The sequence below is a fragment of the Neopsephotus bourkii genome, unplaced genomic scaffold (assembly GCF_033783945.1).
Source record: "Neopsephotus bourkii isolate Nb327-2 ecotype Australia unplaced genomic scaffold, CSIRO-AGI_Nbou_v1 NB_333, whole genome shotgun sequence".
Lineage (NCBI taxonomy): Eukaryota > Metazoa > Chordata > Aves > Psittaciformes > Psittacidae > Neopsephotus > Neopsephotus bourkii.
Window position 1 is genome coordinate 2,243,472 of NW_026900839.1, and position 26,871 is coordinate 2,270,342.

The 26,871-nt window shown below is 44.8% G+C and overlaps 1 protein-coding gene and 1 long non-coding RNA gene across 2 annotated transcripts; one reads left to right on the forward strand and one right to left on the reverse strand.

Annotated features, from left to right (window-relative positions):
- Positions 1 to 26,784, forward strand: LOC133209377 (uncharacterized). The gene is made up of 3 exons (XR_009724662.1): positions 1 to 525; positions 25,737 to 25,879; positions 25,976 to 26,784. It is a non-coding gene; the product is annotated as an uncharacterized LOC133209377 (long non-coding RNA).
- Positions 4 to 2,364, reverse strand: LOC133209376 (C-type natriuretic peptide 1-like). Its single transcript, XM_061348023.1, has 2 exons — positions 2,120 to 2,364; positions 4 to 1,037 (listed from the first exon to the last, which is right to left on the reverse strand). The coding sequence occupies exons 1-2, from the start codon at positions 2,216 to 2,218 to the stop codon at positions 738 to 740; spliced, it is 399 nt and encodes a 132-aa protein (XP_061204007.1). The 5' UTR covers positions 2,219 to 2,364; the 3' UTR covers positions 4 to 737.
- Positions 26,785 to 26,871: the final 87 nt, after the last annotated feature.

Consider the following 26,871-nt stretch of genomic DNA (forward strand, 5'->3'; position numbering starts at 1 on the left):
AAATTCACCAAATTCGGGAAAACAGTTTATTATCTGTGCCATAATGAAACTTGTTTATTTATACATTTAGTACACACAAATGTTTTCCATAATCAAACTTCAGATAGATGTTCACAAAATATGACTCTGATACAAATAGGCAACACAGCAACGGTGTATTCAATTGGCCAAGTAATTCTGGGGAGAGAGGGGGTGCACTTTGCTCAGTGCATCATGTAGTAGATGGATTGGAGCCAATATGAATAAGGGCTGAATATCTCACTGAAAGGCAACGGGTCCTTTGAAACCTCCAAGTCAGTCCTGTCAAGAAAGCAGAGGAATAAGTAAGATTAAATGGACAGGATTTCATGCATGGAAATTAACTGTTTTCTTACTGTTCTAGGGCCAGGTTCAGCTCCACTGTTCTGCTCAGAGTTTCTTTGATTGACACAAGCATCCCTGGGGAGTTGGTGGAAACCTCTGTGATCTGCCTCCTGTGACAAGGTGACATGCGGACGGCTGACTTGGAGACAGGAGTGAAAGCAGGTAACAGAGATGTGGCATTCATGGGGTTTAAGTATACATCTGATGACAGTGAATTCTGAGGTGGGTAAAATTAGTAACCTGTGTGATAGGAGGCTACTTTAAGGCACCTTTTCCTTAAAGCTGAATTAAATCTGCTCTTCTGAATATTTATGCAAGTTATACACTAACACACAGACCATGCGCCGCTTGCTTTCTCTTACCATAGTAAGCAGTTAGCATCCCAGTCCACTCAGTGACCCAATTCTGTCCAGCTTGACACCAAAACAGCCCCTGGAGAGACCCTTTTTCCTTCTGCCTCGGTATCTGTGGGGTAAACTTAGGAGGCTGCTGAAGTACCTCTGGACAGCACTATCATCCATGGACAAGCTCTCAGGCTGGTCCCTAGTGTTTCGAGTCCACTGGAATTCAGTGTCTTGCTGATCAAAGGGACCTCTTAGGATCATGTCATCTTGCTCTGTCTCTTCTGAGAGCAGGGGATGCTCCAGGTCCTCATCTAACAGCTTGGCTAGACCCTGAAAGAAGGGAAAGGTAGATGATGGACAGGGAGGAGAGGAGAAAAAGGAGGGGTTCTGGGGACACTCTCATTATATTTGTATAAGCCAGGCTCTGTGCTAAGTTTGGAGAAACTTAAGTTGAACATTTAGCAAAAGATGAAAGTACAGAAGTGATTTCTGAAGCTGATGATGGTTATCTTTAGTTTCTTCTGGCTTACCAAGCTGCTCTGAGCTAAGACTGTATGCCTTCTCAGAGTGCTCTGAGGCTCTATGTTGTTACCGTATTCTATAGTTCTGAGCTGACAAGCTGCCAGGTAAGTTTTTCCTGGAGCTGGGGATTTGGGGTATGGGATAAGTTGTGAAAGATGATGAAAGAGTCAAGAGTGAATAAGGAACAAGAAAACATGGTTGGTATCTTGGAATAATGAGAAACACTGCAACGACAGAAAACGTTCTGAAATTGGTGCTGCAAGGGTTATATATTTCTTTAGAGACTGGAAGGTTGCATCATATTTGGGAATGCCAGATCCCAAGTCAGGTAGCTGAAATGTGTTTCCCTAGAGACTTGTAATTCCTGCACACACAAATACATAAAGGCACACACATGTACACACACTTCTCATGTTCTACTGCTGGGACTCATAAGCTGGGACTGAATTACTGCACTGCTGAGCTGAGGAGAAGAGCATGCAGGTACAACTCATTCATTCCCTTTAAGCTTAAACCAGGGGCTTCAGGGAGGATCATGCAGGTGACTGCTCTAGATCAGAGTCCTTCCAGAAAAATTCCTTTTGCTCCAAAAGTTTATTGCTTCATTCAGTCACAGGATGACCCAAAGTTTGCACTCCCCATATTGATTTTACAGGGAAACATTCTGCTTTCAATTCCATGTGATCAGAAATTGAAATCCAGTAATTGATTACATTAGTTTCCCTCCATTTAATAACTGTCTGCCTACCTCAGGGTTCCTGTTGTCATGATCTCTTTGAGTGTCTCCTCCTACTTTAGCTGGTGTTGGAAGAAACGGAGTTAATCTGCAGTGTCTCAGTCCTAAAGAAGCAGCAGCTTCTTTCAGTTCTAGCAAGCAGCCCATCACTTACCTGTAAGCTGGAAATGGGCCTGGCCATCACCTGGTTTTGACAGACAATAAGCAGCAGCAGGAGTCCAGGGCAAAACAGAAGTTTCAGGTTCATCTTCATGTTTTGGTGCTTCTGATTCCTCCTCTCCTTGAGTCTCTCCCGTTCAGTGCTGCTCTTTGCCTCCAGCTACCAGCCTTTATATCTTCCTCCAACCCCTCCCAAGTCTACCTTTTGAGTTCCTGCCAGTGCAAGGATTGGTTTGAGGTTCCGATCTGTTTCCATCCTCCCAGGAGGAGGAGGGAGGAAATAGTTCTCTTTTCTGATAGCAAATAAAAGGAGCATTTTACACTTATGCAATGCAGCATCATTCTGCTGCTGTGAAACTGAAGGTCGCTTGCAGCCTGCTGTCTTGGTGCCACTTATGTATGTCAGTTTACTTAGCTTAGTGTTCCTTGGGTTGACTGCTAAACTTCTCCTTTCCATCCAGAGAAAAATAATTGTGAGAGAAGTGTAAAGTGAGGAAGGAAGCAAATTGTATCCACTGCATATTCACCTGACTCCTTTGTCACTGTGAAGTACCAAATCAGATGGACAAGGGTCATAAAACACGCTATGTCAGAACTAAGTGTTATATACATGTAACACAATATGGCATTAGTAACGTATGAGATGAAAGAGTGTGATTTGGAGAAGGAGGGAAATCAGAGTCTTAAAAACATGACAAGTAACTTGTATTAGTTACTGGCCTGAGTGGCAGAGAGTGTGCCTGAAACCAGGATGACATGCACAGAAAACTTCTGCATGGCTGAAGCTGAGGAAGAAATTCCTTTCTTTTCCTCTGGATCCAGCTTAAAACATTTCCTCTGTGTGTTCTTTTTCAGCTTATCATACACAATTTGTATTAAACCTGAAAGGAAGCATAGCTCCAACAACTTTCTTACCAGAGGTACAGTTACAGGGACATTAACAAGTGCAGGATCAGAATGTGGTTTTGATGGGGTTCTCTGGTTGTAGGTGGGGTGGTGGTGGTGTTTTTGGGGATAGGGGGGAGCAGTTTAAATGAATTCAAGCACCATCTTCCAACAAAATGAATTCAGTGCAATGCGGGGGGGGGCAGAAGGAACTGAACTGGTTCTTAGCCAGGGTCTTAAAGGTAGTTAAAGCAGTGCTATTGGTCAGACCTCTCTGTCAAAGCACCTGGGAGATGTGTGAATACCCTGATAAAGATGTACATAGATAACTGATTCTGCAACCTCCCCATCTGTTCCAGTGAGTGTTTTACTAGTTTCCATACCAAGAAACGACCTTTTTTTCCCTGTGTTGGAGGCAGAGAGGAAGAGCAGCAATAGAAACTATTCAGTTGCGTGTTTTGTAGGGGCTTGAAATTGGGCCCCAGTGAAAAATAGCCATGTTCTTGACTATGCAATAATCCTGATCTTCCACCCCGTTTTTGAATACTTGTGGTGCAGAAAGATAAAGGCCATTAGCTGGATCTGTATGGAGGAATGGAAATGAAGGGCCATCTGGCACTTTTCATCTCATCATGGAGGTTAAGAATCTTGTTGCTACCAAAAGATTGGAAAAACATAATTTTATGCTGTGCCAATGGGTTGAATGTTTTCAGTGGTTTTTCATCTGCAGATTGGTTCAAGACCTAATTGTTATGTCTTTAGAAATGGGTAATCTAAGGTGACAGCTTATAAGCATCTGTCTATGACAGAAAGGGAGGTCTGGTGTTATTACAGTGTTGTTGTTTTGTTGTACTTGTTCCTGTTGATTAAAACCAGATTTGGTCTGAATCTTATTAGGAAATGAAATCATAATTTGAGGAGTTTGAGGTGTGCAGTTTGTGGTGTAACAAGGCAGTAAGAGAAGGTCAGAGCAGCTTCAGGCTTCTCTTCAAGACTGGGGTTGGTTGGTCTGATTGGCTTGTCGCAAGTCTGTTTTATGTGGGTAATAAATCTTGACCTCAGAATCTCTGAACTTGGTTTGGGGGACTTCAGAATTGTCTCCCTGTTAACTGCTGGAAATACATGCACTAGCACAGTCCCCGTCTATGACTATGTTGGTAAAGTCAGAATAAATAAGATGGGAAAGGACTTCTGGAGGTCTGTGTCAGGATCTTGTGCTAAAAGCAGAGCCAGCTTAGATCAGATTGCTCAGTGCCTTGTCAAATGGAGTTTTGAAACTCTTCAAGAAACAATGCTAATATTTAGTTGGAATTTTCCCTGTTGCAACTTGTGTCATTGACTCTCATTCTAATGCGTTGCTGGATGCTGTCCATAGGCAGAGCAAAAGGATGTTTGATCTCCTGAACGGTGACACTCAGAGTGTTTCTGCCTAACCTAGACAACGAGGAGAGCTTCAGTGCATCTAGTCAACAGCTGGGTTCAAATCAGATTTAGTGCAGTGGAAAGTAGTTAGAAACAGAAGGTCATCCAACAAAAGTCTCTGCTTTACATTGTGGATCTTAGGGCTCAGAGTACCATCAAAACTCTGAATATTCACAGCAATTGAAAACATTGCCATTAGGTGATGCAGTTAAGATACAGACTGTGAGAATGGAGGAACCCCTGAGGACAGCAGAGAATACTTGGGAGACAGGAAAAAGCTTCGTGCCCGTTTCTGAAGTGATTTGAGTGTTCCCTGGTATGACAAATCCTCCATATAGGATGGAAGTAAGTATCAGGAAGAAGGCAGGCTGGCCTGTGGTGCTCAGCTCCAAAACTGTTTCCTAGCTTACCATGACACATCCCCAGAGTCACAGTATGCCCTGCCCCTACTCTTTTAATAAGATCACTTCTGATGCAGATGTATCTGGCCTCATCTCTACAGGCTGCTGGGAAGAAGCTGTGCTCTGAAGTTGATAGTGAGTGGCATGCTTAGATAGGTACCATTAGAGCACTGCTGCAGTAACTCATTATCCTCCTCCTTCCTAGCTCAGTGACCCCTTTCAGCCCCTCTCTCCCTCCCCATTGCTCAGGCCAGCGTTTCCTGGCTCACTGCAGCTGGCTGAAAGGGCAGTGACGTGTTTGTAGAGCTTTTGTCAAAGTGGGGTCACCAAATCCTTGATGGAAGCTGGCACCATGGGCCCGTCTTTATGAGTCATTAACATTTAGCTGTGGTATCCAAGCAGTCGCCTGGTTGTCCCCCTCTTCTGCTCTCTCCCGAGTGGTCTAGTGACTGTGCTGAGGCAGGGTTCAGTGCACAGCATCATCCTAAACCCAGGCTTGGCTGTAATTACCCAGCTCCAACTGCTCTGTTTGCTCTGCTTCATTGCCTTCTCCTTAGGTGATGTGCTGACAGCAAGGCCCTGGTGCAGCAGTTTTCCCTACGGAAAAGGGAACTGGCACAGATGCTGCTGAGCTCATTTACGTGGTGTAAAGCTGGCACCTATACCCTGGATCTGCACCAACACAATCCAGAGGAGAATTTAGTCCTTACCTCAGGTGTGGCTGGGACTGTGTGCTGAGAGGAACTCTGATCTCCTAGTGCCTGTGATGGACCATCTGTGGGGAATAAACCAAACCCTGGATACCAGGGGCTCAGAAGGAGCTTCCCTTGTGGACTGGTCACCCACAGAAGCCCACTGCTCTCTTCCTCCCTGTCCAACAGCACCTTCTGGGGCACTATAAAGGCCAGTTGGAGGATAGATTCAGTGCTGCCACCACTCTTCTCTGGGGTCCTCAAACCCGCATTTTGCCTTGGTCTGATCTGTTCTGTTCTCACTAATGGTCACTGATCTCTTTGATAGGGGTGAAGAGGGGATGTTTTCCTCTGTAGCCCTCTGGGACAAGAAGGGGTGTCCTGCCCCCTGGGGACAAGGAGGGCAGCAGGCTGGCATTTGGTAGCAGGTCGTAGGTGGGTTTGGATTAGGGGTTTGATGGCAAAATTATAACATTAGTTTTGTCAGGCAGATTTATCACATCCTGCTGATGCTAATGAAGGCCAGCAGGGAAGCAGCAGTGAGGGAGGGGGTGAAATAACCTGAGACTGTGCTCAGTGCTGGTCAAATGGCTGTCTCTGTATGCTCTGTGGCTCACAACTGCTTGCTAGGAGAGGAGTTGAGCCCAATTCTGATCTTTGCTGCAGCAGGAGTGGAAACAAGCCACATGGAACTTCTGTATCTGGCCTGTAGCATCCATGATCAGTCTGACTTCCCTCATTATCCCCCAGTGGTGGCACTTGGATGACATTAGGGAGAGGTGTGCAACATTCAGTGATTCACTGGGGGGGGCTCCTGGCCCCTTTCAGTGATGTCTCCCAAAGGAGGTTTTTCTTCATGCTTGAGGGCATATTTAGGTTCAATGGTCCTGCTGTGTGGTTCAGTGCTCAAGATCTCTGACTTTACCCTGTGCTAGTCTTGCTGTAAGTTCTTTTGACACCTAGAGGCAAGCTGCTTTTCCCAAGGCACTTTAAGCAGAGCCCCACTGCAGATGGTGTCCTGAGCTCTCAAAGGAAAAAGTGGAAGGTAATTGGTCAGGTTATACCTGTAAATAATAGTCATAGAGTAATGTAAAGCAGATTAAATGTGACAACAGCTGGAGAGCCGGTATGAAAAACATAAATGGCTTTTACAGGCTGTAGTACTGGAGAAGAGTCTCAGATTAAACATGGCAGGGTGATGGGAAGAAAAGAAGGGGGTTCTATTAGAGACATGTGAGAAGCAGGCAGGGAATGAAGGCCAGGCAAACATTGTAGGATCAGCTGAACCAGAACTGAGGATTTCTGGAGACCCTGGTAAAATGGAGCCTGAAACAAACAGCGGAGGTGTCAGAGCAATGGCAGGAGACTTCTGCTCAGTGCCTGGTCAGAGGCAGAGGCTTAAAGAAGTGCTCATGTTCCCTGAATCCTCACCTGAATCTATGTTTTGGACTAAGCTTCATCTCTAGCAAGATGAACATCTTGCTGCACAGTTGTTTTGGAAGGGTGGGAATACCAAGTTCCTAGGTATGCCCACTGCAGCTGAAAACATGGATTAGCTGTGCATGGCTTTAAACCCCATGGGTCTGTTTAGTCCTGTGGCTTCCCCCTGGTCTTTAAGATGGTCCACATGGGCTGATCTTGTACTAAACTGTTCAGAATCTGAGTCTTTCATTCTCTGGGTTATGTTAGATACCTTCACTATTTGAACTGAGATCTAACTGGCCTACCTATTATTGCCTTGCTATAGAAAAAGACTGGACTTTTAGGTAGGAGCTTGGTCAGGCTTCAGTTCACAAAACTGCAGAGCAAACAGCCTGTTGGACAGCTGGAAGCAGAGAGGCTGCTACATTCGTCTGCAGTTCGTACCCTCGGACGGGAGGAAGCAAGAGAACCTTTGCTGGGCAGCGTGGAGATGACAAATCCCCAGTTGTTCCCGGCAATCCAGGTCTTTCCTGTAGGATCCCTCCTTGGCTCCAGGCTGCCTTTGTCGTTAATGAGGTGTGTGGTGACCTCTTCTGGTGAACAGAGAATCTGCAGCCAAGCTCCTTTAGAGCAAGCTCTGCTCAAAAGAGAGAACAGGTTGGGCACTGGGGGAGGCACATGATCGGAGTGTGATGTATGAATGCATGTGCATTGCAAAGTTTGTCTGTGCAGCAGTGTCAGGTGTTCTGGTGAGTGACTGAGTTCAGATCCACCTCTATATATAGTGGTTGATCTAGACTCTCATAATGGATTTGGCAGGATGCGAGTTTCTGTGACAAGAGGTGGAATTGGGAAGGATGTTTCTGAAGCATTTTGGCTGGGGTAACATCAGCCAGGATTTTCTTTGCAGCCTGCCTATGCTGGAATAGCTCAGAGCAGTGTCAACAGTGCCCATTGATCCGGAAGGTTTGCTAGCCAGCAAGCCAAATAAAGGGCAAGAGGTCACATATCCCATTGTGCTATTTATTGCTGCATGCCATGTGTCAGGATGGAGTGTGCAGAAGGAGAAGCCATTTCTAGAAATGGCCAAACAGCTACAGGAATGAAATGGCATCCGTCCTAGAAGTTGCTGTGGTTGTTTACGTCCCCCTCCCTTCCCTAACGGACTGGTGATGGACCTAAGAATAACCTGACTGACTAAAAATGTAGCCATTACATAAAGCCTGTCCTCCACTGAACACTCTGTAGCTTTACTTCAGCTCGTGAGAGACTGGCGCTGAATGCTCCATCCTTGGCAGTGTTCAAGGCCAGGTTGGACAGAGCCTTGGGTAAGATGGTTTAGTGTGAGGTGTCCCTGCCCATGGCAGGGGGTTGGAACTGGATGATCTTAAGGTCCTTTCAACCCTAACTATTCTATGATTCTATAATTCCATAACCTCAGTTTTATATTCCCAGAGCAGGATCCCAGCTGTTCCTTAGTCTTGACACATCTTAGACCCATGGGCTTTCCTTGCCTAGACAGGTAGGTCCCTGCTCTTTGAGAACAAGGAGGTAAACCATCTCTGGTTTTGTTTGGCAGACATTTACATCTCTGTTCATCGATGCTTCTCATCAATTCAAGCACAACTGGACACTCGCATGTGCCCACACTTGCACACTAGGATTGAAAGGCAAGTTCTTCATGTCACAGCACTGCAAGCACTTTGTTGTGCCAGGGAGACTGAAGGTCTGCAGTGGATGCACATAGTGAACAGAAAGAGGGCTCCTTCCTGCCTCAGGTGGATGAGCTGCAGTGGGAAGAATGCAGCCTCATCCAGAGCTTATCTAAGCTCCTCTTTCTTAGTAACTCAGTGTAGCTATGGGGACTCTTATCAGCCACTGTTCTTGATTTGAGAACCCTTCTTTGTTTTCCCAGAAAATACTCACTGTGTTCGCCAAGCTTCTGGAAATAGCAGCATCCTTTTGTGGTGGAGGATGGCGTGGCCATGGGCCAGAGGGGCAGGATATTTTAGCTGTTGCTTGTCAGCACAGCAAGATGGGCGAGTAGTTTCAAAAACTAACACTTCTAAAGCTACGATAAGGTGCTCAGGCTACAGGGCTGGAGCCTGTGTTCATGCTTGAGATAAACTCCACTGTCAGCGCCACATTCACACCTCCCCTGTCACATTAGGCACCCCATGGTCCTGCCTTTCCCACTAGTCACTTGCTACAAAGCCTCAGCACAGGAGGATCAAGCCCTGTGCTTTCGTCTGCAGAGTCCCCAGGGGCTGCATTGCTCCATGTGCCCTTGTGGTGACATTGAGGTGGCCAGAGGAAATACTGTGGGTTGGAATAGACTTGTCACTGAGGATTGTCACCCTTAACTTTGGACTCAACCACTTCCTCTGTTGCTGTCCACCACCAGAAATGGGTGGACTAGCTGTATGCCAGGGCTTGTGGTGTGAGTTAGGGGATGTACAGTAGTGGGGTTACTTCCTTGTGTGAACACGAGCACCAAATGTGCTGCCTGAAATGACAGATTGGGTGAAGGCAGTTAAATCTGGCTGTGGATGCTGAGGAAAGCAATGCCTTCACTCCAGGGTACTTACAGTGCCTCTCTCTTTCTCTCTCTGAAAAAGTTGATTTTGAGTGAAGTGTTTGGTGACTGTGGGCTGGGCAAAGTTATTCTGGAATTACTGGATTTCATTTAATTAAGTTACAAGGGACAAAAGACAATTGTGTTAAGCAACTGAATGGTGCCAGAAAGCTGAAACCTCTGGGGCTGTGCCAGTGGGTAGAAGAATCGTTCCTTTAACCAAAATAGTTTAATCACTGCAAAACCAGAGTTTAAACCTACCTTCAGGATGAGGACAATGTAGAGTTCAGACGTTTCCTCCTACACGTATGGTGTCAGCTTCAGCTCACAAGAATGCTCCTTATAAAAGTAAGGTGAAGCAGGCCTATGCTTCCCCAGTGAGATGGGGAAATGAATGGGTGAAGAGATCCGCTGTTCCTTAAGTGATTGAAAACTTAAGGTTGCTACTTTAGTTAATATGACTGTCAACCAGATTAAGGAATCTGTGTCACTGTTGATCAGATGGCCAGATACAGCTTCAGGTCTCTCTCACTCTAGGCGTTTCAGTCCAGCCCTGGACATTACTAGTCCTATTTACAGGAAACAATGCTTCAGTGCTTTCTGAAAGGTGGGAGAGCTCTCCAAAGGGCCTTCATTTGAGCACTCAAAAGCTATCTTTGAAAGAACCCATCTTATGAACAGTTGCCTATGCTGTAAATCCTTAACTGTGTTAAAACCAGCACACTAGTATGGCTCCTCTTTGCTCAGCTGAGAGATGCAACAAAACTTAGGAGGTAGAAAATGCTTTTAGCGTCCTTTGCCCGCTGGAGATGCTTCACATAACTTCTGCATTGTTGGACCGAGAGGATTTGTTTTACCATGTCACCTCCCTGAGGATAACAGCACATTTTTTGCCCTAGTGTTGAAGTGTGAAGACCATTGTGAGCCATGACATCATATCTCAGGCTAGAGCAGATCAGGAAATGACCAAGAAGGCCTAAAATATTGGCCATGGGAAGAGTGAATGGAGGAGAGAAGGGATGTGATACAGCAACATTCTTTAGCCTAGATAGGTCAGATGCACCTGACAAGTGTAATAGGACCAGGAGATCTTTCACACTTAGCACATGATGATATTTTAGGGCAGAGAGATGGCTCGTGAGAGGCAGAGGTGAACTAGGGTGCAAATCCACTAGATAACATGCTAATAAATCAGAGCTGCCCTTAGACAATAAGGAGTAAAGGTATATGGACCTGAACAGATAGGCTGCTCTGAATCTGACCTTTCTTTAATTCTAGGAATAAAGCGTGGGACCCAGTCTCTAACCACAGCTAGAGAAATAGCTCCCTCCAGGCACATCAAAACTACCTGTGAGTCTTACACACATGTTAATGGCTTTTTGGGGTGTGGAAGGGAAGGAAGGTGGTAATAGGAGAAAACCACTAAACTACATTTTCTGGAACATGTAATGTTTTATGCAGAAAGAAATCATTATAAGTGTCGGTTCATAAACTGAATACTTGCCACTGTCTCTGAACTGATGTAAACCAGGAAGGGATTAGTCACTTCAAAACAACAACAACAACAACAAATAAAGGGGGAGGTTTGTAAAGTAAATTACCGCTGAGGTCTTGCTCAGTGGGGTACAAAGCTGAGGGCTTGTTTTGGTTCCAAGGTTCCAACAGGCTTATCACTGCAGTTCGAGCCAAGACAAACCTTCAGGCTGGGTCATGTCAGTCTCATTTTGCCCACAGCATAGGAGGCCTTCATTACAGCCCAAACAGAGCTGACTCACAGACAGATTCCATGCTGTCTTGCTGCTGGTTTTGTAAATCATCTGCTCTTTAAATTGCTAGAGCACATTTCTCTCTCCTTGTTCCCTTGTGTCAAGCATTGAGAGCAGGATGATCTAAACTAAGATTTGGCTGCCTTTAGGTCTTTTATTCTGTAATTGTATGTCAGGCAGGATTGACCAATGATTTAAGTATTGCTTTGAGAAGTGGAAGCGGGCATCACTTTCAAGATCTTGTCTGCAATCTAAACAACTGGTTGTGTCTGTGTTTCTCCTCTGCACAAAGTGTGTATAATGCTTCCTTGGGTGTTATGAAACTAGGTTGTTGCTCTGTAATCATAGAGACAAGAATGAATCAGAGCTGCAGATGCTCAGTAACTGCCTGATGACCAGAAAGCTTCTACTGGAGGAGAGAGGTTGCATTTAAAACTTCTGTATCTCCAAACTGTAACACTGTGTGGCTTTCCAGAGCTATTTTTTGCACATCCCTAATCATTATACTACTGTACTTTAAACTTCAGAACAGATCCTACTTGTACAGGTCAGAGAGCTTGATTTGGTACCCCTTCACTAGCTTCAAAGCAAGTACCTTCATTGAGACTACAGAATATCCCATCCCTCCAGGCTGAGCTTCTAGGCCCAGTGCCCACCGATTTGTTCCCTAATGATCCTGCCAGCTCGAGGTGTCTAAGCACAAGTGTTGGTGAGCCATGTGTGGAAGGCCGAGAGTGCAGAAGGCAGGAATTCCTGGAGCGGCAAGAGGAGGGTGGCATGACAGGAAGAGGAGACTGATACTTGGCTCAAGAGCCCATCACAAATAGTGCAAGAATAACAGCTCTGTGTGGTGGCTGCAGATTCCCTTATCTGGGAGCGGGGAGCGGTGGAGCCTGTCGACACCTCTGCCTCGCGCCCTGCTCCTCTCCCAGCCGCCTGCAGATACAGAGTGGCTTGAACAAGTTCCAGTGCTCACTCCCAGCTCTTCCCAGGACCCTGCAGCGCAGCGCCGTTGGGCAGCCGGGTGACATCACTGCCAAGAGCCGCTTCCTGTGTCACATTCCCAACTGGAGAGCCTCTTGCCAAATCCTTGTCGTTCTGCACAGTCTTTTTAGGAACAAATAGTCTAATTTTAGCCTGCCTGCCACCAACACCTCCCTGAAATAGACTCTGACTCTCTCCTGCCTCGTGTGTCTTCTTGAGGGTTTAAAAACAAAATCTCTGGTCCTTAGAATCCACAGTGAAGGCCTCTCTCAGCCTAAATTTGGGCAGTAAGAAATACTGAACAGTGCAGTGCAGAAACTGCTGTCACTGTTAGACCCATACTGAGCTCAGCAGGACAGGAATGTTCCCGGGGCAGACACTCAGGTGATGCACATCACAAAGTTGTATGGAGCTGATCCAATATGGATGAGTTGTTCTGTATTTCAGGGACTTTGTAATAGAAGGAATTTGTTTTCTGCACTGTCTGCAGCCAGATATGGCATTTAGAAGTATAGAGAATGGACTCGCTCAGTGTCTGCTGCGATTTGCTTAGGACAATTGCTCTCATCACCATCCTTTCTTTTTGGGGTCTAACTAGATGAACACTGGCCCAGGAGTGAATAAACTGTGGTTCTGATCCTGTAGCAGACTCAGTTTGTATCTTGTCTGGGCTGTCCTTGAAGGGCATGGGCAGCAGTGACCTGCTTTGAGAACAAGTAAAAAGCTCTTATACAAGAAGTAGGAATTACCATGAATTGAGGACAAGGAACCCAAACTGCACAGAGTCACTGGGGTTTTATGCTCCTGCCTTTTGCTGTTTCCATGAACTTGAATATGTAAGCTCTTGTTCTGAAGGATCAATGCAAACCTCAACTACTGCTTTTAATTAGTGGAGAGCAAAAAGCCACATCTTTAAAGAACTCTAAATAGGAAAGGAAAAGACATTTCCAGGCAGCTGTTGTCTTTGTGTCACCCTCTTGGGAGTGATGCTCCCCCCCTATGTTTCTATAGACCTGCTAATTAACCAGCTCCTTGTATCGGCAGGTCAGTTGATCAGCTGATGGACTCCCTGCAGTCTCCAGTGCACCATGTCTTGAAGGATAAATAGGAAAAGGCAAAAAGCCTTTGGGTATCTAACTAGGTCCCAGCCTGACTTATCTATGGGGCCTTTTCTGAGCAGTTCTGATAATAGGCACGTGAGACAAAGCACAATAACCCCTGAGGCTGTTACCTGGGCCTTGCCAGGGTGGTTGGGAATATGGCCTGGCTTCTGCAGGGTGCAAGGCTGTTAGCCAGGGGAGCTTCCCAGCTTGCCATCATTCAGCTGAGGACTAAAAATACTCTTGGTTCACATAAGGTACGTGCAAAGAGGCTGGTGTTATTGAATACCCGAAAGGCCAAACCCCTGGCACCTGGCTTCAGCTGGGCTTTAATGGATGAGAACAAAAGTGGCAACAGGGCTTCATGTGCTGAGTATCCTAGCAGGAGCTGGGAGTATGCCAGTGCATTACTGGAAGGACAGAAGGGACTTGAGGGACAGGACTTCTCTGTTATGAGTGAGCATCTGAATTAACCCGACTGCTGCACAGTCTGGAGTAGCTTTTGCTCTCTTTCTTTAGCAGTATCATCCAGGATCTTTGAGATGTCACTGGCTAGAACTTTGTCAAACTGATTTATTTCAATTAACTACTTTTGTTTCCAGCTTCGCCCCTCTCATTTTGACATCTTCAATAGCAAGCTTCTCAACGCCCTGAAAAGCAGTGTAGAGCCCACAGGTAGGGAGTTTACTGCCTAAGTACTAGAGGTCAACTTGTTATCAGAGGCAAGTGCTCAGCCTTGACTTTTTTTTGCTTCCATTTCTCCATCTGGGCCACAGAGATCCTCCCAGCTGTCCTGGAATGTAGGAGAGTAGGGAACAGCCATTGCCAGAGTGGGTTTGGGAATCAGCTGACAAATACTCCAGGATATGTGCTCTTCTGTTTCAACTGTCTCCCTTTTTACCTGCTCTCTGGTTTCAAGGGCATGTTCCCATTTCATGCCTTGTCTTAAAAGACTTGTTTTGCCCTTCTGGCTAATCTGCTTTTCCCCATCTGAAGAGGAAAATGCTATGGCAACTCAGTGACATTCCCTTCTTCTCCTTTCAGTGCTTGTGACAAGGTATGTGTGTGACTCTAATCCAGTCTTCTCTTGGCAGTCCAAAAGGATGCCTCAAGGACTGTGGGTGCACCACTCTTAAGGCAGGCCTGTAATGACACCTGGCGTTCAGTCTGGGAACATGATGATGATTGTGCTGCCCTGCTCCGGTCTTGTGAGGATTCAAGTGCGAGCAGCCTGGCTGAAGAGGGAAACAGAGATTCTTGTTTCTAGATCTGCTCAAAGGACCGGGACAGCTCATTTTCCAGGCTTTTTGCATTCCATGTGCCTCAACTGTATGACTGGTGCAGGATGGCTAAACTGATAACCTGGTAGAGCCCCAGCCTTCATCTACTCCAAGGCTTGCTGTATGTTAGGCATAGACAACCCGAAAAATTCTGAGCACAAAGCCACCATATCAAAGTATGTTGTATGCATAGAAAGCAGCTCATCTCTTGCTCCCTCTCTGGAGAGGCACTATTCAGAGTTGAACCAAAGCATATTTTGTTAATAAACACTAATTGCCGCCTATCATCAAGCACACAAGGCCATTTTCTCCTATTTTCTAAATTCAGAATCCACACTGCAGCCTCTGAAGATCAGAACAGGCTCAATTCTCCATGCACATAATTTGCCTCTGATCTTGACCCAGGATTTTCATAACAATTAGAGACAGCACAGGGCTCCTGGGGCCTCGAGATGCCCTGTGGTACCCAGCTGGCCCTTTCCCTCTCCCCAGTGCTGTTCCTTTCATGCCTGCTTGTGAAGGCATATGTGCACCTGAGGCATTTTCCTTCTCTGACTTGAAAGTCACAGCTCTTCAGCACTTATCTCTATCCTTCCTTTCCTGTTTTTTTAATCCACATTTGATCCCGCTTGCTGAATGCTGGCAGGAACCAGATGAAAGGATTCCAGCCTTTCAGCATCAGTGCTGGGCATCAGCCTGGATTTATATATGTGGTTTTGAGTGTGTGTGATTGGGTGTTTAATGCTGTGTGAGCATGCCTACGCAGCTTCCACACATCTCCAGTAATACTATCATCAGGCATTTAAAACCAACATTTAAATCCTCTTGGATTCAAGAAACTGACTTTTAAAAGTTATTGAAGTGTTTTATTTGTTTTCCTCATGGCTTTCTGTGTTATCTTTTAACACCAATGCAGTTGTATTCTCACCTATGTAGATATTCCATGTAGACCAGTTCTGCAAACTGCAGAGGTGGGAAGGGAGGTTGTGCTGGAGATAGGCAAAACGTCTTCTCTTGTTAGGGTTTTATAAGCTGTGAGACTGGAGTGACTGTTGTGATTATTGAAGCAAAATCCTGCAGGAGTTGAACCTCTGAATGTGCTTGAAATAATTCTTGCTTGAACTGGTGAGTATATTTTCAGAGCAACACCTCATCTTGCTTCATAAGACGCTAGGGCTGGAATTAGTGCTGTGCCTCATTCTTTTTCCTGTAGGAACATGCTTGTTACACTTATTGTGACTATTTCAGCCTCCTTATCTACAAGACCAAATAGTTCTTTAGCTGCCCTTTGGAGATCCTCAGCTCTTGATTGCAAGTTGTCCTCATCACCTCGGGCTAAGCTTGCTCTACACAGAGCCACAAGACACTCCAACAGTGACTTCCCCTGAGCTGACAGAAAGGAGCAGCTCTTGGCTTTCGTTCTGGAAGGAGACAACTTATGTGTGGTATTTCAGTTGTCCTTGCTAGCCAAGTGACTGACAAAAAGACACCCCAACCAGCTTCCTTTAAAGCTCATCAAACTACTTTTATTTGGTAAAAAGAAAGTTAAAAACAAACACCAACTGCAGCTTTCCAAACTCAAATTCCTCTTAAATACACACCTTTATTTTTGTTGTCCTTTGCAGCCATTAGGTACTGCCTTGTCTCTCTTAAAAGGAACCTTAATCTGCTAATATCTTTTTCTTATACAGTGGTAATGCTCTGCATGAACCTGTCTACTGGGAGAGGAGACCCTCACCCCACCTTGTGCTTCTATTCCCATCAGAATGGCTCCCTCACTCTGGAATTGCTCAAAGATGACTAGCAGGATAAGTTTAATAGCTGCAGCCCACCTACAAATGAATTGAACTCTGTGTAGAGTTACTAATTATTAATGTCAGGAAGTAATTCAGTTTGCTTTGATTTCTCTGAGTCATACACAAAGAGGGATTTCCTATGCTCTGCTCATCCTTGCAGAGGTGCCTTTTCTTTCATCAGAGAAAGAAAAGGAAATTGCAATTTGATGAGAGAAATAGCTTGTCTTTCTAATGTCTTCCTTACAGCCAGACTGCATCTTTCTTTCTCCATCAACTCCTTGGTGATTGGATAAGGGAAAAAATACATGTATGGAGAAGAGATTCCTCTGTAGTGAAGAGCTGGAAAGACAAAGTGCTACAGAGACTCAATAGAAGTAACTTAATATTGTTTCTACTTCATTTGTATCTCTGAAACAATGATCAAAGAGTTATTAGCCTCTCTTCCATCAGGGTCTCACTACTCCCTCTCCTAACATCTACAGTTATGCATGTTTTACAAGGGATAGTTTGTACAACAAGCTTGAAATAAGCTGACTCAGGTTCTGAAAGTGTCCTCTCTATGTCTGGACTTCAATGGCTGGATTCTGTGCCACCTACAGATATCAATCCAGAATAGTTTTACAGGAATGATATTGCTGTACATGTTTTATCTACCACTTGTGATCCTGGTGGAACTTTACCTGCACTATTGTAGCTTCTCCTTGTTCAGAGACACCTTTCTAAGTGTTTGTTGGTATTCTAGGTTCCCAAGTAAGCGTACTAATTGAAAATGTGAATTATGGCTAAGAACAAAAAGAGAACGTTATTAAAATAAATACATGAGCCTGGGGCAATCCAATCATTTCTTACCCTGTCACATCTCACCTACAAAACCTGGGAGAAACTCAATTTTGGGCATTGCTTTAAGAGCAAGGTCTCCAGGCTGTGCCCTGTGTTCTACACTGGCACCTTTGTCACCTTCCCCCAGAGCAGGAGAGCCCAATGAAGTGAGGCTCTGATGGGAGCTTTGATGAGAGCCATTCCTCTGCTGCTGGCTTGTGCTGTGGGTCACCTTCCCAGGGGTCCAGGCTGATCTGGAGCTCCCTCGAGTGTGACTGTCGGGGCTCAGCTCATCCCAGGGCATTGCAGGGCTCTGCTCAGCCAGTGCTGCTCCCACAGCGCCTGCACTATGCTTTGGACAGAGGAACACATTAGAGCTTGTGTTAGTACACAGCAGAGCCCTGCTTGCAGGACAAAGATGCAGGTTGTACGTGCCTTAGCCCTTAGTGAATGGCTCAGGCAGTCTCACCCTGCTGAATGGTCACCTCCTTACTTGTTGCACAGATCCCTGGCTACTTTCCATCTTCTTTTTCTTGGAGATTGCCGGATTCCAGTGGCACACCAGGCTGTCATTTTGGACACTGTAGTTCTTGTTACCAAGAAGCCAGTAGGTTTTCATTTTCCCTTTGCCCTGGGATAAGAAGAGGAGAGAGCAGAAATTAGCTGTTTTCATGGAGTATGAAGCAGAGCAGAGAATCACTATGGCCAGAGCTACTACCTGTACTGCATTTGTTACCTCTTCTTCTTGGAAGTGGCTGCTCTTTGGGCAAAGAATGGTAATTTATGTGCAGTTTGGGTGTTAATAACTCTTTCAGTTCAGAGAAAAGCCTTGCTGGTCACTGGCAATGTTGCTAAGGGTTTAAAATCAGCCTTACCAGTGTCTTTGTAACTGAATCCTATCGCTTTCAACCCTATGCATGTGGTTCTGTGCAAGTGCAGACATAGCAGCTGGATTTCAAACCACACAGTAGCCCTGTTTTGTCAGTGAGGAGGAGTAATGTCTAGTCACTTCCAACTGAATTAGCAGAAGAACCTTGGGGCTATGGTTAAATATTGACTTACAATTCACAGAAGAGCAATGGCCAAATCTACCATATCTCCTTCCTATCTCATTGCACATCTTTACTATTGCAAGGTTAGAGAAAAGCTGTTACCTTGACTTCAATTTCTCCTCTCAGTTCAATTTCATAGGCATCATCTGCGAGAAGGGCATCATATGTAGCAGAACTGATATGGATCTTCTGCGCTAGGATTCAGAGCAGAGTATTAGAAGTGAGTGATTCCTCTATTCCCAGAGACCACATACCAGCCCTCCTCATTTAGCAGCCCAGTGTTTCCACGTCTTGTTTGGAAAATATCAGTTGAAGAAGCACAAAGAAGGGAAAGATGGCTTAAACATTGGCTGAGGACTCTGCAACAACTGTACATACATGTTGGCTAAAACAGAGCAGCACAGTGCTGAACTGGGTACGTGCACAGCAGCACTGTACAGCAGTTAAAATAGGTAGTACTGGTAGCAAAGGCTGGACCAAGAAAGCATGCACTGCCCTCTTCTATATAGCCATTATGTTTCTTAATAATGCCTTTGTGTTAGAAGTCCTTAAACTCTGCTCACCTATTCAGCTTTTGTCACCCTCTTTCTCCCCTTATTTCCAATCACTTTCCAGAAGTGGCATAAGGAATGCGAATCTACATGCTGGTGTGGATGCACAAGAGTTTCCCTTGCTTATTTGATAACCAGTGAATGTACAGGGACAGTGGGGATTGCAGATCATGCACGTGCTGGTTCTTTAGATCTATGGTGAGTAGCTGCCTAGCCTGGGATATGCCACAGGGAATGTTCCTTCTATTCAAACCTTATTTCACACTTGGCCATGCACACACAACTTGGGTGTTAGGGGTTTTCCTTCGCAGTACCTAAGAGATGTGGAGTGTAGGTGTGAACCTGAGTGGCCTGTAAGGAACTCACAGTGCCCAAGTCACTTACGCAAGCTGGTGGACTCCATGCGGGATGCTGTGTTTACAGTGTCCCCAAAAAGGCAGTATCGGGGCATTTTGTACCCCACAACTCCAGCTACACAGGGTCCTGGGAAAACACAGGGCAGAGAGGCCCCGATAAGAAACAAGTGGGAGAAGTGCAGGGAGATGCCAAAGGCAGGTACCTTTGCCACTCACACTGGATCCCCCCGGTCCTGCAGAGAGTCAATGGCTTGCATAGAAATGCAGAATTCTTCTCACACAATTAGACTGTCTTATTCTCCTGCCTCCACCTCAGCCCACATACCTGTGTGTATCCCAGCCCGCAGCTGTAGTCTGCCCATTGGCATATGAGGGATCACGACTTGGCGAACTGCTGCCACCAGATCCAGAGACATTTTGGCAATCTCATCAGCGTGTTTGGTGCCATTCCTCTCTGGCAAGCCACTCACCACCATATAGGCATCACCAATGGTTTCCACCTGAGGGGAAGGGGCATGTGTCACTAAGTGGCAGGCACCCAGCTTTACTTTCAAAGGGAGATCAGAATAAAACCTGTCTCGGCTGTCCATCACTTGCTCTGTAGTCCCTGTGGATTGGCAGGTTTGGGATTTCATGGCTTTTGGCCAGCTGGCCTGGTGTATTAGATATTCTCTAAGGATCAAAGTAAGAAAGATTGCAGCAGCTTCCAGCTTCCTTGCCTGCAGGTTTGTACTCACCTTGTAAACATCATAAGACTCAATCCTGCTGTCAAAGCAGACGTAGAGATTGTTGAGCATCTCAACAACTTGCAGGGGAGTGCAGGAGGCAGCGATGCTTGTGAACCCCACGATGTCTGAGAAGAAGATGGTCACCTGTTAGAGGGAGAAGGGAAGTGGGAAGCTCAGGTCTCCAGGCGACACTGGCTGAGCCTGTGAAGATTTTGGGAACCTGTGAAATTCCAAGCAGAACAGCCAAAGGCACAGGCTGCACATAGAACCAGTGCTGCAGAGCTTAATAGATACAAGCCTGAACTAACAAGCTCTGCCTCCATATTGTTCCCTATTGCTTTGACAGATAGACTTTGGAGAGAAGCATAACTTTCTTATCTGCACTGCTCTGGATACCTTGTACAGGATGGGAGGCTGAAAGTCAAATGCTTTGAGCAGTGATCATCAGACTTACTAAAGTAGGGTCTGATTTTGCTTTTCAAGTGATTTAAACTGTGGTAGGGATCTCAGCCAGGTATCTGAACAAACTTCAAAACACAAACCCAACTGCTGTCTCTGCTCTTGCTGCATTAGGGAGCATTAACTGGGTTTGGTTTCTCTTCAAATGATGTTTATCTCTGTTACGATCAAGTACTTTACAGGGAAACTCACTTTAAAAGAAAACCAAATCTGTAAAAGAAAGACCCACAGAAACCATAACAACTGAACTGAGGAAGGGAAATGAGCCTTATAGCTGTTGGCTAAGAATCCAGTGTTTCTTCTCTGTGCTGCCTGGACTGTGTCAGTGTTTAAGCTAAAATTGTTCTTTGATTCACCCTTGGTAACACCAATTAATCCAGAAGAGGCACCTTTTCACTCCCTGCCTTGGTTCAGCTACTTTTGATGTCATGACTATTGTAGACTATAATTAATGGTGCAATTACAGGTTGTTGTTTTGATAATGACACCTCCAAATGAAATGCAGACATGTATTATTGTGTTTCAGAGCTGAAAGTAATGGAGCGTCCAGGAGAGAAGAGTGAATAGAATGGCAATTGCTGTAGCAGAAGGATTTTGGCTGTGGCCTATGCAGCACAGCTGCTGAATTTAGGAGGCAGCACATGCAGTGCTGCACATAAATGGGTGCCTGACTGAACTCTACCCTTGCTTTTATGTCAACAGGCTTCGTTACAGTTACACACTTGAGGCTCTAAGATCATCCATCCCTCTCATCCTCCTCTAAGTCCAATGCTCTCCTTTCTGTTTATGAAATAATATGGAAGAGTACAGACAGGGTTTGTCCTGTGTTGGTGTTTCGGGATTTGTCCCATTTTACAAGGTGGAAACTCAATTCTTGCTCCTATGTACTCGTGATCTAATGATGCTGGCTGCCTCTCATGAGTAGGCGCTTAAACCCAAAGGAGACAACTTGCTAATACAGGATCTTTGACATCTAAAGCTACACATCTGGAAACTTCAGCTGTTCCTCCTTCCCTATCAGCTGCATGGCTCATTGCACAGCTCTTCCCAAAAGCCATCGTGAATCCTTGGATTTTCATCCACACTCAACTACTGGTGCAAATCCAGGTTCCTCCAAGTGGCAGCAAGGTAGGTGCTTTCTTAGGTGAATACTTTTCTCTCCTTGGTGACAGCATCCTATCCATTTGCTAACCTGGTCGTAGTTTTCTGCCTCAACTTTCTGGTGTTTCCTTAGCTGCTTGGCCACAGATTTTGGCAACATCTGGTGTAAGAGGTCCTCAGCTAGCTGCCTCTCCCTTTTCAAATCCTCTGTCTTTTCCTTGAGGTTCCTGGCATAATTGTGTATCCAATCTGTCATTTGCTTGAAGGACACCAGGATTATGGGGTATATGAGGCAAGCTATCACTAACAGACTGATCTTCAGGCTCATTGTGGAGACTATTTCTTTAGATTTCCTGATGAGAATTTCCTGTCCCTTCTGCAGCAGGCAGCTCTGTGCATAATGCAGTCCCTTTACCAAGGTGGCAGTGGACACAAATTCATCTGAGCCTGGAAATGGGATGAAAAGAGGGATTTCTTCATAGTGGGGGAAATGAAGTGATAAATTGATGTTATCCATCCAGCACTGGCGTATGCTCTCTGATGAGAAGATAACATAGTTCAGAAGGGCAAAAAATTGATGCAGTTCCATTTGAAAGCTTGTAGCTGCTGGCATCAAAAGAGCTTTAAGCATGGCTTCTCTTATTTGAAGGATGAGTTTAAAAGCTACTATGTGTGCCCAGTCAGGATTGTCTCTCATAGCTTTGAGGTCTTGATGGGGACTACTGAAGTGCTCCAGCAGTTCAGAGATCACTCTGGACAGCACCTGTGTGGCATCAGTATCCCCTGTGCTATTTAATCTTTGTCTCACGTCAGGGATGTAGAACCCACAAATGGAGATTTTCTCCTTCTTGCATTGGCAATTCTCACAATGCAGTTCTGCTTCACTTGCCTTACAGAGGGAATTTACATTCCCCAAGAGCTGAGCATGAAATGATCCGTTCCTCTTGTCTGCTGCTGGGAACAGCCAGTTGTGCCTTTCTTCCTGCAGGAGATAGATGAGGCGAGCAGCCCAAAGGTTTTCACAGGAGGTGAGTTCCTGAAGGGCTTTCCCTGTGTTTCTCCATATTTCCAAGCTGTTGCTCACATCAAAAGAAATGGCTCCCAGGAGGCTGCAGAAGGAGACCACGCATGCTGTCAAAATCCTTTGAATTGTTTTTCTACCACCAGCATTGGAGGGGGGAGAACATCTACAAAAAGAGAGAGAATTCAGGAAAAGGAAGGAATTGGGGGTTTGATCCCTGTTTCTTCCTGAAAACATGGCTGGCACTAATAGCACTATTTACCAATTCATTACATTCTGAAACTAAGTACAGGGAATATGCAGTAGCTGAACGTTATTGCAAGACATATTTTATGATGCTTTCTTGAAAAGAAAAGCTGTGGTAAAGAGGCTGTTTCCATGATAGAGCCACAGGCACATTAACAAAATCAATCTGGTTTCCTATGATATTTAAATCATTTGCTGTAGGTTTTATTCTCTGTGGTATTTCTATCCAGATTTAGATAGAAGCACCCCAGAAAAGGTGGGTTACTTATCCCAGTGATCACAAACTGGAGCCGTTGGGGTTTTTTAATCAAACCTGTGGAAGTTGTTCTTAGTTGGAATTTCCAGCTGATGAATAATTTGTGTCAATACGTTCAAATGAGCTCAGACACTTCCAAAAGGTTGTCTAAGAAAAAGGAAAATGAATAAAATGCCAGTTTTCTTTCAGGTTTTACAGCAGACGCATGTCCAGTTTTTATTGTTGGAGCTTCATGATTGCAGTTTTCTATCCTTCTTTCATGCCGCACATAAACAACAGCCAGGCTCCATACAGCAAAGTAAAGATCTTCATTTTCAGAACTATTAATCAGTTACAGCCTCACATTTATAATACTCATGGAAACAACTTGGGAGGTTATGCTTAAGCTGGTGATCCTGAATAACCAGACAACCCTCATTTCCACTGATAAAGCACAAACCCGGGACTGGGTTGATGATCAACCCCTTCAGCTCCATCCTTCTTTTTCCTTTCCTCTTTTCCTCTGCATTGTAGAGGTGATTGTAAAAAAGCCCTCCTCAGATCCCCAGTTCTTTTAGAAACATGAAGTTCTATTTTAAATAAGATAAAGAAATCCACCTATATAAAGCCTGCTCTTTCTCAGCAGAGGCTGGTATTAGGCAAAACAAGTTTCTGCTGGGCTCTTCACAGCAGAATGGTGGTCAATGGGTGTAAAATAGATAAAAATACTGAAAGTGCAGTGCCTAAAGATGATAAAGAGCCACATTTTATTTATTTAATACAATATATATTTATCTGTATTTAATACAGTGTATGTTTGTCTGCATTTCTTTTCAATCTAAAGGTAACAAATGCAAAAGTCTCACTGAAAAGAACCGCAAGCCAGGAAAAATTTATCTCTGAACCCAGACACATTTCTGTTCTCACAACGAATTTCCAGTCTTTTCCTTGCTCTGCCTATTGCTTACCTTTGAGTCACTTGTGCTCCCTTTTTAATCAAGTCATTTTATCCTGAATCCACCTATATATGTGCCAGGAGGGAGAAGAAAACCACAACAGAAACCACCTTGATTTTTATACTGCCCACCTTCTGTGGCAATGAAAGAAATACAAATAGGGGGGTTTAACTTAATACTAGGCTAAAGGTGGTGATTCTGCTTGTGCTGTGCAAAGAATCCCCATTTGTGTCTGTGTGTCAGCCGATGGTGACAGTTCAGAGGTCTTCACCCACCATCTGAATGACTTAAAAAGGAGCAATGGGGATATGAAGGAGATGGGTCTGCAGAGATGATGATCTGCAGAGATGCCGATATGAAGGAGATGGGTCTGCAGAGATGCTGCCGCGCTCACTGCTGGGTTTTACCCTTCCCCTTGCTACGTCCCAAGACCACAGGGTGTTAAAATCAATCTGTAAAAGCATTTTGCAGCGTTTCCCCACTCACCTGCATGGACCAGCTTGCACCCGTGCTGTCTTCCCATGGGGCATCACCACTGCTTGATATGGTGAGTCCTGCTCAGCAGCTGCCTGCTGCCTTCAGCCCTGCCTCTGCCTTGCTTTGTCACCCCTACCCCCCGGGTGGCTCCTGTGGCTCTCTGACTCTTCCTGCTGCCCAGCCTCTTCTCAGCAGGCTCACATCTTCGCCCAGGTGAGGGTACCAAGCTCCAGCCTGAGGCAGGGGAAAGGCTGTAAAAGGTCTCTGGTGTTACCATTAAATACAGTCTCCAGTCTTAATACACAGGAAGAAGTGGCAGGGACACAGTTTTTCTTTCACCTTGTGAAAAATAATGTATATCACAGTATGATTTGGTATAATCTGTTGTTAAAAGTGTAATTTCCCAGTTGTTTCTGATCATAGGTGTCATCATTATGGCTTTATTCAAACTGTTTCCCTTCTTGGTATCTATCCTCCAGTTCTCTTTGGGTTCTATAAACATGTAGAACAAGTGAAAAATCAGATCATGAGCCCCGGGAATCTGTGAATGATGATCTGATGCAGGATTTAAATAGCTGAAATAATTCTTTACATTTTAAATGTTAAAATTTTAAATTTTAAATAATAAATAATAATTTTTAATTGTATTTTAATTCTTTAAATAAAAAAGTCAAATCTCAGTGATTTTTTAAAGTTTAAAGTATATATTTATATAAAATTTATAAAGTATGTATTTATACTTTATATAAAAGTATATATTTATAGTTTATATTAATATAAATTAATAAAATAAATGAATAAATAAATTATTATTTATACAGTTTATATTAAAAAATGATTGACTTGAGCAGGATGTGCTGCCTTCTAGGGTGCAGTTGCAACCTAGAAAACAGCACATCCTGCTCAAGTGTTATTGATGAATACAAGCTTCTAAATCTTCTAAATACAACTTCTTCTAAATACAACTTCCTGATCAAGTGTTATTGATGAATACAAGCTTCTAAAGTCACACCAGTAAAATCTTCATACAGCTGCAGTATAAATGGAGAATACATTCCTAAGCATTGTGACTTACTTGAAAGTGAAAATAGTGTGGGTAACTATTAAGAAGGGTACTTTATTTTTACAGCAGAGATTGTGCATGCACTGGTACCGGCTTGTCTGCAGAGGTTACTTGTACCTAAAGTAGGTTTGGCTCAAAAATAGGTGGCAAAAATGTCAAGGGGAGCCCCAGGAAGAGCACAGTATCTGTGTTCTCTAGCAGTGATACCTAGAACCTTCCCTGCAGGATCCAGCAGAGACCTGAGTGAAGACATAATGCTTGAGATAACACCTGCAGCCAAGAATAGAGCGATGCTGATGACACCATGCCCTTCACCTGCACCAGCACCTTGGCTGTAAAAAGGGCCACCAGAGACCACTGGGAGGGAGGTGAGACACAGCTAATGGCAGTCAGTGTGAATAGCTCCTCCTTGGGTGATATTTAGGCTTTCATTGCCATCAGGCCTCTTTGTGTCTAAAACCAAGCCCTAGGAGTGGTGTTCTCTGGACTCACCGTACACATGGAGGTGACTCCATCCCTGCCAGTGCAAACCATGATGGGTTTCACTGTGCCTCCCCAGCAGCTAGGCTTGGAGCAAGTGCATAAGCTACCACCAGCAAAAGGCCCTGCTGCAGGTCATCTGGAAGAGCTCCATTTGCTGTGAAGGAAGAGAAACAAAGGCATCATACTACCAGCTGTCACTGAAACCACCTCGACATGTTTCTCCCAGGATCTGGATACTGTCCCTCCTGGTAAGAAACTCCCTAGGGGCTGTACTAAAGAAGCTGTATGATCCATTCCTTAGGTCCATTCTTAATGGATGGCCTTAACTTAAGAAGGTCTCATTGTTAGAGAAATGAAGGGCTGCTCTTTGTTCAGGCGGTTGCAATTTACTTATTGCTCTGGGAATTGCCTCTTGAGCTGGGCTGACACTTCTGCTGAAGTCTCTGAGGTTTTCTTCACATTACATCTACTCCTTTATGTGTCTTTTGGGTTATTCAGCAGGGTATGTTAGGATAAGGAAAGTCACCAGACTGCACACTGTTAACATTTGTATTGCAATAGCTTCTAAAAGCTTAGTACAAGGCCCTCTAGTGCATTACTAGCCCCATTACAAGCAAAATAAACTCGAAGGCAGGGAAAAACCACACTGTTGAGTGAAGGGGCCTGATAAACTACCTCACTATGCTGAGATTGAGGGGATCTTGAGCAGCATCAAGAACCTTTTCCCAATCAATCTCAAAGGAAAAGGGAGTACGGAAAGCTTTTGTTCCACAGTTTTGCAAACGGCCAAGTACTTTACTCTGCTTTCTTCCCCATTAGCAGTGTTGGATGCCAGGGTGCTTTGAGCAGGAGGAGTCAGGCCAGCTTAATGTGGTCA

Coding starts and splice junctions, on each gene's coding strand:
- LOC133209376 (XM_061348023.1), bottom strand. CDS start 2,218: ATGAAGATGAACCTGAAACTTCTGTTTTGCCCTGGACTCCTGCTGCTG. Junction 1,038..2,119: donor GGCCCATTTCCAGCTTACAG/GTAAGTGATGGG, acceptor CCCTTCTTTCAG/GGTCTAGCCAAGCTGTTAGA.